This window comes from Eumetopias jubatus, unplaced genomic scaffold, assembly GCF_037043125.1.
Source record: "Eumetopias jubatus isolate StellerSeaLion01/CBP00866 unplaced genomic scaffold, mEumJub1_p1.0 scaffold_7, whole genome shotgun sequence".
In the NCBI taxonomy this organism is placed as follows: Eukaryota; Metazoa; Chordata; class Mammalia; order Carnivora; family Otariidae; genus Eumetopias; species Eumetopias jubatus.
In genome coordinates, this window is record NW_028274813.1 from 1,890,655 (window position 1) to 1,901,587 (window position 10,933).

Here is a 10,933-nt window from a genome sequence, read left to right on the forward strand (position 1 = left end):
GCTCCTGTCCCCAAGGCCCCGTGCCAGGCACCAGCCAGCTGGGCAGCTCAGGGCACACACTAGTTCATTGAGACCCCCTCCCTTCAATGGCCTCCCCTGTCCTCCACCCGACGCCACGCTGCCACGCAGGGCGGTGGGGATCCTGGCGGCTGGAGACCAGTCCAGCGGGATGGCCTCGGCGGGGGCAGGGGGCAGAGAGGCTGGCATCCCGGGCGGAGGCACTCCACACACTTCAGGGGAGCCCGGAGCTCGCCCAGACGGGGCTTTCGGGCTGACTCCGTGGGTGTGGCTGCAGCCCCCAGGGACCACCTCTCCCTCATCTGAGCAAGGGGCACGGCAGATTCTCACCACCAGGGTGAGGCCCACGCAGTACCCTGCATGGCCAGGGCTCCCCGGTGCCCCTCAGGAGGGCTCGGAACCCCAGGGAGGCCGGACACCGACCTGGGTGGGTGGCCCCGCGAGCCCAGGGCCGGTACAGACGTGGAATGGAGCCCCCGCCCCTCAGCTGGGCCCAGTAACCCACCTTCTCCTGCTGGCCTCAGCCCAGATGTACACCCAACCAACAGGTGCCTCCAGTGAGGTGCCTGGAGAGGCCCTGGCTGCAGCTGTTGAATCACAGGACCTCCCAGGACACACCAGGCCCCAACCTCTGCTCCAGGGCTGGAGTGTGACTCCCCTCCACCACACCTCCTGACCCTTGACCCCATCCTGGTTCCCCCTCCGTGCTCTACCTGGCGCCCCCCAGGACAGGCTCCAGGCTCCAGCCACCCCCATCTTGGAGCTCTCAATGTTCCCTCCCCCCGGGGACCCTCACCTCATCTCTGTGGGTCTAATTCTAACCGAGAGCAAATGCCGCCTCCTCTAGGAGGCCCTCCTAGACGCCCCTCTGCAGAGCCCTCCCTCCCAGGCCCACAGCACTTCAGTTATGCGCACAAACACTGGAGGGAAAGCAGCCATGGTGAGTGGCCTTAGGCAGGTCACTCACAGCCCTGCGCCCGCTCTTCCCTCCCTCACCACGTAGGGTGGTAGCTTCGGCATGTTTTGCTCGGAGGCCTGCTGACGGGTTGCTGGTATCAGCCCTCCCGTCTGCCCAGCTCCCTGCTCCCCTGTCCAAAGCACAGCCCCACAGGCCAGGTACCCCGGGTGTCCACCCTGAGGCTCCTCTCCTCACCAGGCCTCAGGGGCGTCCCAAGAGAGGAGGGGTCCCACTCCCCACAGGGGCAGCCCGTCCCACAGCACAAACCAGCCGGCCCTCCTTGCCACTTACCCAGCAGAGAAGACAGACATGAGGCAGGACGGGTCCCAACATCATCCCGGATCCGGTACCCAGACACACCACTGCCAGGCACCCCTAGGCCTCCCACTGGCCCACTGCACGGGCTGGAGAAGAGCCAGAGCACGGGGGGCCACAGACCCATCTCCACACACGCCCACCCCACTAGGAACCACATTACTCCTCCCGCTACCCTGAGCCTGAGCCTAAGACACTTGGATCAGCAAGCTTGGGCAGCAAGGCTGGGGCTCAAAGTGCGGAGGGTTCGAGAAGGGACAGGGCCAAGGCGAGGGGACCCCGGGACGAGATCAGGAGGGCCTGCAGCCACATTACTGGCAACGACCAAGCAAGCCATATGCCGAAATGACTTCCAGACAATCCCTTGGGTTTTAGACAGGCCAAGTCTGTGGGGCTGGGCTGTGGCCTTGCGCCGTGACTATGAAGGGGGTATGGGGATTTTAGGGACGGGCCGACCCTGCAGCCCTGCCCCAAGCAGGGCACGGGGCAGGGCCAGCGACTGGCAGCTTCCACCCGGAAACAGGCAGCGGCACGGGCCAGCATCCATCACACGGGGTCAGAGGTGAACGCAGAGCCACTGGCCCTGGGCCACACAGTACCATAAATCTGTCGGCCCCAGGCGCCTGGCTGAGCCCACCCACCCCCAGCCCAGCCCAGCACTCAGAGCCGAAGCCTGGGATGCCGCCAGGGGGACGGAGACCAGATGAGGCCAGGGAGCCCCTACCATGGAGTGCCAGGAACCCTGCACACAGCCCCGTGGGAGTCCCCCAGCCATAAAATGTGACACCAAAAGGGAAAATGCCCCCCTTTTAACCCAGGAGGAGCAAGGGGACTCAGCCCTCCCTGACCCTGCTCCTCTCCGCAAAGAGGCAGCGAGTTCCATCACCACCACGCACATGCCTGACTCAGCCCCGCCCCAGAGTGCAGCCAGACCCCCTCAAGCAAACTCCCTCCCATGAGGCATGAGGGCTGGGACTGCGGGGCCCACACCCCAGCCAGCTCCCGAAGCTTCATCTCTGCTTGCGGCTGGTGCTCAGAGGGCCGTGGCTCGCAAGCCGCACCCCCTACTGCCCACCCTCACTCCCTGAGGCCCTGGACCAGCAGGGGTTAAGATGGACGCAAGGAGCCCATCATTCCGTTACTGGACCAAAGGACACCAGGGGACACTGGCTAGACCACTGTCTATCTAGGGAGGAGGGAGCCAGCCCAGGTGGGGAGGGGCCAGCTGAGGTCTCACAGAGGCCAGATGGCAAGGCTCGGCCTAACCCGGCCTCCTCCCTCACCCTGCCCAGGCTCGGTTCCCCCGAGTGGCCTGGGAGCCTCTGAGCCCCACAGACTGAACCCTTCGCAGCTGAGTCATCCGGGCCTCTGCCAGCTGGGACACTGCCCAGCCACCAGCCCCAGGGAGCTCCCGCCCCTCTCACACCTCCCTGGCTGCCTCCAGAGCCCGCCAGCACCTGGCTCAGCTGGGGAACACTGCTGATGCTGAGTTCCCCAGCCTGTGGAGCCCCAAGGCAGACACTGTGGCCCTGGCACGGGGCGGGGCGGGGGGGTGGCCAGAACCCGGAAGAGTTCAGACCAGGCTCCAAACAGTGCAGGGAACGGGGGTCTGGGGACTCTGACTGCAGGCAGCAAATGTCCCACACCAGCCGGGCTCAGCCCCTGCCCTTCCAAGACCACAGGCCAGTTGGGACAGCAGACCCGGGACCCCACTACCGCATGTCAGTGCAGTCAGAGTGGGGGCCATGGACACATGGAGCATGCAGGGGGCCTGGATGGCTTCCCGGCAGGGGGAGTGGGACAAGTGAATGCTGAGCTGGCAGAACCGCCACCCCCTTCCTCCAGAACCAGACCCCAGAGAGAAGCAGGAGGGTCTCAGGACGCCAGCCTTAGGAGCCTAGTTAGGTGACCCCAAGGCGTGCACTGGACGGGAGCCCGCGCCCCTCCCCGGAAGCCTTCAGACTCGCTGTCCAGAGTGGTGCAGTGTGTGAGCGAATGCCTGGGGACTACATCAGCGGTCAGGGACCATCAGCAGTGGTCCTGGAGCTCGCAGGGGGCTAAGACGATGAGACCCCCTGCCAGGGTGAGCAAGAGATCTGCAAGAGCTAAATGAGAATTGATCTCTTTCCCTCATCAGAGGTGCTAATCAGTTCAGCACCAGTAATGACACGGCGCATGCCACGAGGTCTCTGGAGGAGGCACCACCTCTGCATGACGCATCTGACTAGCGGCTGGAGTGGGTTCCCCAAGCAGGATCCGGGCCCCCACTGCCTCAAGGAGGGTAAAGATCGCCATCCTGCACGGGGGCTGTCCCCCAGGGTGGGGGACAGGAGAGCAGGAATCCAGCCCAGCAGTCGTGGGGGCGAACACGGAGGGGTGTGGGAGGAAAAGCCTGGTCATTTAGTCACTCAACAAACTTCTCTGGGCTACCTGGACCCCACGCCTGCCCTGACAGAGCTCCTGGCCTCGGGGCAGCACAGAGGGCACGGAAACCACACAGTGGCCAAGGGGTGTGGAAGGGGCTGAGAAAGAACTGGGTCAGGTGTCATTGTCCGCAGCCGCGGTGGCCTCCCAGAGACGGGGGGAGGGGAAGCTTACAGGACGGGAGGGAGGCTCAATGACCGTGGAGGATAAGCCAGAGCCGTGAACTCGGAGTGAAGCCAGTCAGCGTGTCTGAGTGTTCCCGCCACGGTCAACCGTGCAAGCACTGGTGCCGGGGACGCTGGCGACCGGGGCTGGGGGGTCTGCCAACGAGCACTAAGCACGGGCAGGACAAGGGCTGGGGGTCTGCAAAAGGAGCACTTGTGACGGCGGGGGGGGATGGCGACTTCAGGCAGAGGTGACCCCATGTGCAGGGGCGCGCCTTCCAGTCGGACAGGGCCAGGACAGAACAAGAGAACCGGACTCCGGCCAAAGAGCCCTCCGAACGGGTCCAAGGTTCAGCAAGTCCCCTCTGGGTGCCCTGAGGGTGGGAGCTGGGGGTGGGCGGGCACCGGGGACCAGATTGGAGAGGACGCTGAAAGGGGTCTGCAGGAACCTGGTGACCAGCTCCCCGTGGCGGGTGAGGACACAGAGCGGGTAAGGCCAGGGCCTCGGGTTCTGGCTTGGGGAATGAGGATAGAGGGGCCAGTGCTAAGCTGGGGGGCACTCAGTGTGGCGGAAGAGGAGGCCTGGCTTTGCTCCCTTCGAGGGAGGTGTTGTGAGACCCCAGCAGACTTCTCAGAGGCAGGGCCCCCTGGGAGGGGCACAGGGAGCTCCGAGCAGGGAATTGGCAGGGTGGCCCAGGGACACTGGGGGGTCCAGGGAGGAGACAGGTGCCTGTAGCAGGGCCCACAGGGGGCAAGGCCACAGGAGGTTGCAGGACAGTCCAGAGGTCATGGCTGCACGCCATGGAAGGGTCCTGAAGGGGTCACCGGACACAAGGCCTGGGGGACCTGGTGAGAGCCGAAGGGGGCACACTGAGGGGGGCCGGGAGCAGTGAGGTGTCTTGCCCACACCCAGGCCCACTGCCCTTCTTGGTTCAGGTAGGACAGCCTCCCAGGCTACCACCTGGGCAGGCAGAGCACGTTCCCTCCCGTGCCCCCGGGGGCATCAGGGCACGGTCCTATCCACTCCACATAGATGACCTCCCTCAGTAGGGACCACGGTCACCCTCACTTCCCCAGTGGAGAAACTGAGCCAGGCACAGATTGAAGAGAGGACACAGCAGCAAGGGACAGGCAGGCCATCTGATGACTGGGGCAGGGCTCCAACTGCCCCCACTCAACCCCCATGGGCACCAAGACCCAGGCACAGAATGACCCTCGAGCCCACATCCCACCAAAGCAGCAAGGGCTGAGCAAGTGCTGGCCCTGCTCTACCTGCCTGTGAAACGGGTACAAACATGGTCCCAGATCTCAACAAACCTGCCCGAGGTCCCAGAGCAGAGAGCTGTCTGCCAATAAGGAGGGTGGGCAAGGAGCCAGCTGGGCGGACGCCAGGGCCACAGGATGGGGTGACCTTGGGCTGGCTAACATCCACTGCCCCTCCACCCTCGCAAGCCTCCCTCTCCACCTGAGATCAAACACGGGCCCCTAAGGTGAGGGCCTCCAGTAGCCAGGCTGGGGTCCAGCTCCAACCCCCTACCCCAGCCACGGGAGCCCAGCAAGCCCCCCACCCCTGATCTGAAGTGCTGTCCTTATGAAGTTCATTTCTGCATGACGAAAAACAAGAAAGGGCCCTCTACGGAAAATCCTAGAACACCAGCTCCATGCTCCAGTGCCTTGCTGGCCTCAAAACAGAGCCCAGGGTTCCTGGGCATGGGCCGGGCTCAGAGGAGCACTGGGCTCACCCAAAGCAAGCCACACAAAGGTCTCCCCAACCACCTCCCTAACCAAAAGCAGAAGTGGGTCCATGCACACATCCTAGACGCCACCTCCACAGCCCTCCCTGAAGAAAGTTCTGGGGCAGGCGGGAGAGGCTGCTGAGATTCAGCCAGGATGCCGGGGCGATCCTGGGTTGCCCAAGACAATGACACCTACCAAGGTCCCAGGGTCTCAGGCCCAAACCCCCATGTCCCCTGGCTTGGGTGGCTCAGCCCGAGGGCCGGAAGCCCCACAGGACCTGCTTCCATCCTCACTGGAAAAACAATGGGTAATGGGGCCTTCCCTCCCTTGGGCACATCACCCAACAGGTTGGATCCCACTCCCAGAAGGGCCCCAAGAGGCTACACCCATCTGACAAAGGAGGAAACACATCGGGGGAGGGGCCGCAGACCAAGAACAAAGCACGGGACCCTGGTCTGCGGGGTGAGCATGCTGTTGGGTACCAGGGACGGCCAGGAAAGGGGGTGAGCCCCCACCTGGCACTGAGGGGTACTACCAAACTCAGAATAGGCTAGGGCAGGTGGGAGGTGAACACTTGGGGTGGTCAGGAGGCTTCCCTGGTCAGCATGGGCAGGAGGAGACCACTGGGCCACACCCTCGCCCCCATGAGGGGCTTCTCTCCACCAGGATCCCACGCCCACCGGCAACCAGCTGGCCACATGCCCAGCAGCGCCAGGCAAAACCCAGCTCAGTCACTGAAGCCCCTCCTCTCTCGGTCCCGGTTCCCCTAACGGGGTAATAAGATGGCCCGGTAGCTCTGACAGGCCCCCGAGAAGTCTGTCCCAAACCACTCTCTCATGAGGCCCTGAAGATCCTCTGCTGTCTTTTCAACCAGATTCAGGCCATCCGGGGGCACAGAGCCTGGAAAGGCTGCACCCCACTCTAAGCAGCAGATCAGGAGGGTCCAGACCCACCCCAGGGCAGGCCACAGGTCCCCTCTCCTGGCCACAGAAACCAGACTCACCTCCCTTCCCCGCCCTGCCCCAGACAGGAACACCATGGGACCCCCTGGAACCCAGGCTCTTGCCCCCATCCCGGCCTGCTAAGCCTCCTTAGAGAACTATATTTAGATTCAATGGGCATTATGCGGACTTCCCAAGAAAGCTTTCAAAAAGACTGAAGGTCTGGCGGGAAGGGCTTCCTCTGGAGACCCCCACCTTCCCAGGCTTTGCAAACTTCCAGGGCTCATTGTTCCTTGAACAATGGTCCCAGCTCCTTCCAAGACCAGGGCAAGCCCATTGGCTGAAGAATCTGGCAGAGCCCCCTCGGCGGGCAAACACCTAGGCTGCTGGGGCCCAGCCGCTCCATTCCCAAATGGGTGGCCACTGCCTAAGGTGGCAAAGCCCCAGGCTGTGTCCCACACACAATTCTTATTCATGACCCAGGGAAAGGGGGAAGGCAGGCCCCCCCTCGCAGCGGCAGGCCCACCCTCTGGTCCTCCAAGCCCTCCTGCCCCAGGTGTGCAATTTCCAGACACCTGGCTGGGGGCCCAGGTGCCCCAAGGGCAACAACGCACCAAGTAACCTCTTGCTGCTGGCAGGGCGGGAGCTGTCCCGCCCTGGGTGGAGTCCGTGCCATCTCCCTCTCTCCCTTCCCCCTCCCAAACACAGACTGTGGTTCCAGCTGTGGGACATCTGTGGCTCCGTGGAGAAACGCCTGCCCAACCCCCCTCTGATCCCACCGCGGAGCCTCTTAGGACGAGCTGCTCCAACTCACACACACCAGGTTACAGAAGGGGTAACCCAAGCCCAGAGAGGAGAAGGAACTAGCCAAAAAACGCTCGGTAGAACCTCGCCTCCCTCCGGGACCCAAGGTCTCCCAGACGGCAGCACGGAAGAAGCCGGCCCGAGGGAGGTTCACTTACCCGGAGGGGTGTCCCGGGCCCGCTGACCAGCTTCCACGCCTGTCGCTTGAGCTCGGCGAGCTTCGTGTGGCAGTGGCGGCACCAGCCGCCTCCGCCCGCCGAGTGGCCCTGCTCCGCGCCCGCACCGGCGCCCTCGGGCGCTGGGCGGCTGCCGCATGGGTCCTGCTCGGGCCCGTTGGGCAGCCTCTTGCGAGGGGACACCTCCAGCAGCTGCAGCGGCTCGCGGGCTGGGCCGCCCTCGGCCACCTGCGGGGGGGGGGGGGCAGAAGGGGACGTGAGCCTGGGCCCCTGAGCAGTGCCACCCGGGGACCTAGCACCAGTGACTCCAGAACTCAGCGCGTCCCGGCCGCAGAGTGAGGCACTCGGCAAAGTTAGGAGCGCGGGGCGCGAACCTGCCGCCCACCCTCTCCTTCCAGCCGGCGAGGTCGGGATCGGGGTCCCTCCCAGCAGGAGGCCCGGCGCCCCCCGCGCTCCGCTCCAGGCGCGGCCCCCAGGGGGCGCAGCGCACCCCGCGAGCATCCTCGGTGTCCGGGACTCTGTCTCGGGGCGCCCGTCCGCGCCCCGCCGCCGCCTCCCTCTCGGGGCCCGGCCGCGCGTACCGCGGGTGGTGCCGTGCAGAGCGGAGACCCGCGGCCGCCCATGGCCTGGGAGCGGTAAGGGCCGGGCGGGCGCTTCGGGCCGCGAGGGCTCTCCGGGGTCGCCGCAGCTACGTGATCTGGCCCAGGGGAGCCCCCATGGTCCGGCCGGCCGCTCCGAAGTTGGCTGCGCGGGCGAGTGGAGGAGAGCGAGCGGCGGCGGCGGCGGCGGCGGGCGTGCGAGAGAGGCGAGGGCGGGGCGGGGCGGGGCGGGGGCGGGACTCCGGGGGCGGGGCCGGGGGAGTCGGGCTCCAGGAAGGCCGTCCCACCCCGCCCAGGCCCTCCGCTCGGCTGCGCGTGGGGGAGGGGGCCCTCCTCGACGCGCGGCCCCTCCCACTGCAAGGACCCCAACCTGTTAGGCGAGTCCCAGCCCGAGGGAGGGGCGCTAGGGGCCTCCTTGAGATACCCGGGACACTTGCGCGCATGCGCCTTCCTGCTCCTCTCCCGGGACAGTGGGGTCCGCGCGTCTCCTGGGAGGCACCGACCCACTCCTCACTTTACAGGCGAGGAAACTGAGGCGGCAAAGGGGAAGGTCTTGCCCAAGGTCACACAGCTAGGCGGGACGAGGAAGGGGCTGAACGCCGACCCAGACTCCCCCTCGCTTTTTCCTGCAAATCCGGCGCACTCCGTGGGTCGCTGGCCACCCTTTGGGTCTAACAATCGCACGTAGGTGAGTGTCGCCGCGGTGCGCGCCTCGGAACGTGCAGTGCCTGCGCCAGAGTATGTGTTTCTTGGCGAGTCTGCAAGCGGCACGGGTGTGTTTGCAGCCTCGCGTGTGCAGGAAAGTGGGTGTGCGCGCTGTGCGCCCGGGAAGCGGGAGGAGGTGGCGCGGCTGGCCCCGGGGACGTGCACGGGACCTGTTGTCAGCCGGTCTGGCAGATGGGAACTTGGCTCCGGAATTAATTGCCTGTTTGTCTCCGGCTGAGAGGTCGCCCCCCATCTCGGCGACCGGTTGCTCCCGCTCCAGCCCGGCCCTAAGAGTCGCCGCTACCTGAGGAGCGGGTCGCTCCGGGTCCAGGCTCCCCGTCAGCCCGAAATCCCGGGTCGGGTTCGGAGGGCGAGGCCGCGGGCTTCCCGTGGCGCGAGCGCCCCCTGCTGGCTGCCGCGCGCTCTCCGCCGCGAGACGGGAGAGACCTGGCGCCACGAGCCCCGGGCAAGAAGACGCGTCCCGGGTGCCAGGAAAAGCCTCGCCAGAGAAGGGGCCGGCTGGCGGGCCGTGGTCCAGTCAGAGACCCCGGCCCGCGACTCCCCTCTCACACAAACCCTCACACAGATTTGGACTGCTCCTCGCCTCGCCTGCGCCCCCTCAAAGCGACACGTTCTTCATTACGTTTTGCCCACCACCCTTTTACGTGGAAGGTCCTCCCTGCCCACGCACGCACTCCCCCAAAATGAACAGTGGATCGTAACACCTCCCCGCCCGGCTTTGCGAGTCCTTTCTAATTTGCCACGTGGTGGAGGTCGTGGGGAATAAAGTGGGCAGGGGCTCCCCACTCTCTCTCCGCAATCCCACAGCCTCCGGCCCCTTTCCACCCGAGCGGGGGGCCGGTAGCTCTTGCCCCCTCCTATCTCATCTCAGCCGCCCGAAGGAAAACAGGCGTCAGGCCCCATCCGGATCTGGGTATTGCGGGGCAGTCCCCGCGCCGCATCGCCTGCAAATCGCACCGTTCCCCGACTCTCAACTAGTCTGGGACACGCACACACACACCCGGGCCCGAGAAGTGCGGCTCTGTGCCACGCACACACTCCCCACAGTCTCCCGCAGAAACCCACCGTTGCCGAGCGCCCGGGTCCGACGCCCGGGTCCGGCCACGCCCGCAACTTCAATGCGGTCGGCACCGCACACACACGCACACCCCACACCCGGGTTCCCGGAGAAGGGCCGCACACAGCCCGGCAGAACCTGCAGGTGCACGCAGGACCTGGAGTCACCTCGGGGACTCCGGATCTGCCGCGAGACGCCCGACCCCCAGCAAGGCGCACCGTGGGACCCAGAGTCCCCGCGCTGCCCTCTCCGCGCCCGCTGACTGCCTCGGCTCCGGACACGGCCTCGGGGGGAGAGCGACATGGAGACAGCACTAATGCGGGAAGTGCGGCAGCAGGTCCCTGGCCCGGGCTGCGCTGCTCGGGACCTGCTGCCTCCTTCCCTCCGCCGCGGGAGCCGCGCCGCAAAGTCTCGGGACAGCGCCTCTGCCGCCCGCGGGTCCCGCCGCCCGGCCCTCACCTTGGCTCGCCGCCGCAGGAGGTGGCTGGTGAAGCCCAGAATGATCTCCGAGTCCAGACAGAGCGCCCCCATCTCCAGCAGGCTGGGCGCCTTGCGGGGCGCGCCGCGGGGCGGCTCTGGAGGCCCCGGCAGCGCCATGGAGGAGCCGAGCGCTGAGAGCCGAGCGCGGGGAGCGGCCAGGAGCTCCTCCCGCCGCCGCCGCCGCCGCCGCCGCCGCCGCCGCCGCCGCTCGCGCGCTCACTGCCCGCGCACCCGCCGCCGCCGCCGCCGCCGCCGCGCCCCGCACCGCGCAGGGCTGCTCGCCAGGCCCCCAGTCCTCCGCGGTCCGCGCCCGCGGCCCCTGCGCTCGCGCCGCGCCGCGCGCCCCCGCGCTCCGGCCCCGCCCGCCCGCGCCGACAGCGCCCCCTCCGCCTGGCCGACGGGCCAGACACCCGGCCGTGCGGACCCGAGGAGAAGGGGCGCAGGGAACCGAAGGCCCGCTTGCTGTGGGGAGGCTGATGGGGGCGACCAGGACCCGACCTGGGTCCTCGCTCCCTGCCTCGTGGGTCCCTGCCA

The 10,933-nt window shown here is 66.7% G+C and overlaps 1 protein-coding gene across 3 annotated transcripts in view; it reads right to left on the reverse strand.

Annotated features, from left to right (window-relative positions):
• The window catches only part of KIF26A (kinesin family member 26A), a 42,300-nt gene extending 31,784 nt beyond the window's left edge, over nucleotides 1–10,516 (reverse strand). For 2 of the 3 annotated variants that reach the window (XM_028113379.2, XM_088024991.1), the window contains exons 1-2: nucleotides 8,119–8,160; nucleotides 7,520–7,765 (exon numbers count right to left, since the gene is read on the reverse strand). In XM_028113379.2, the coding sequence (XP_027969180.1) occupies nucleotides 7,520–7,765; nucleotides 8,119–8,160 (288 nt within the window). Of the gene's footprint in view, nucleotides 1–7,519; nucleotides 7,766–8,118; nucleotides 8,161–10,378 lie in introns of those variants that run through there. The other variant, XM_088024990.1, reaches the window with a different exon arrangement.
• Nucleotides 10,517–10,933: the final 417 nt, after the last annotated feature.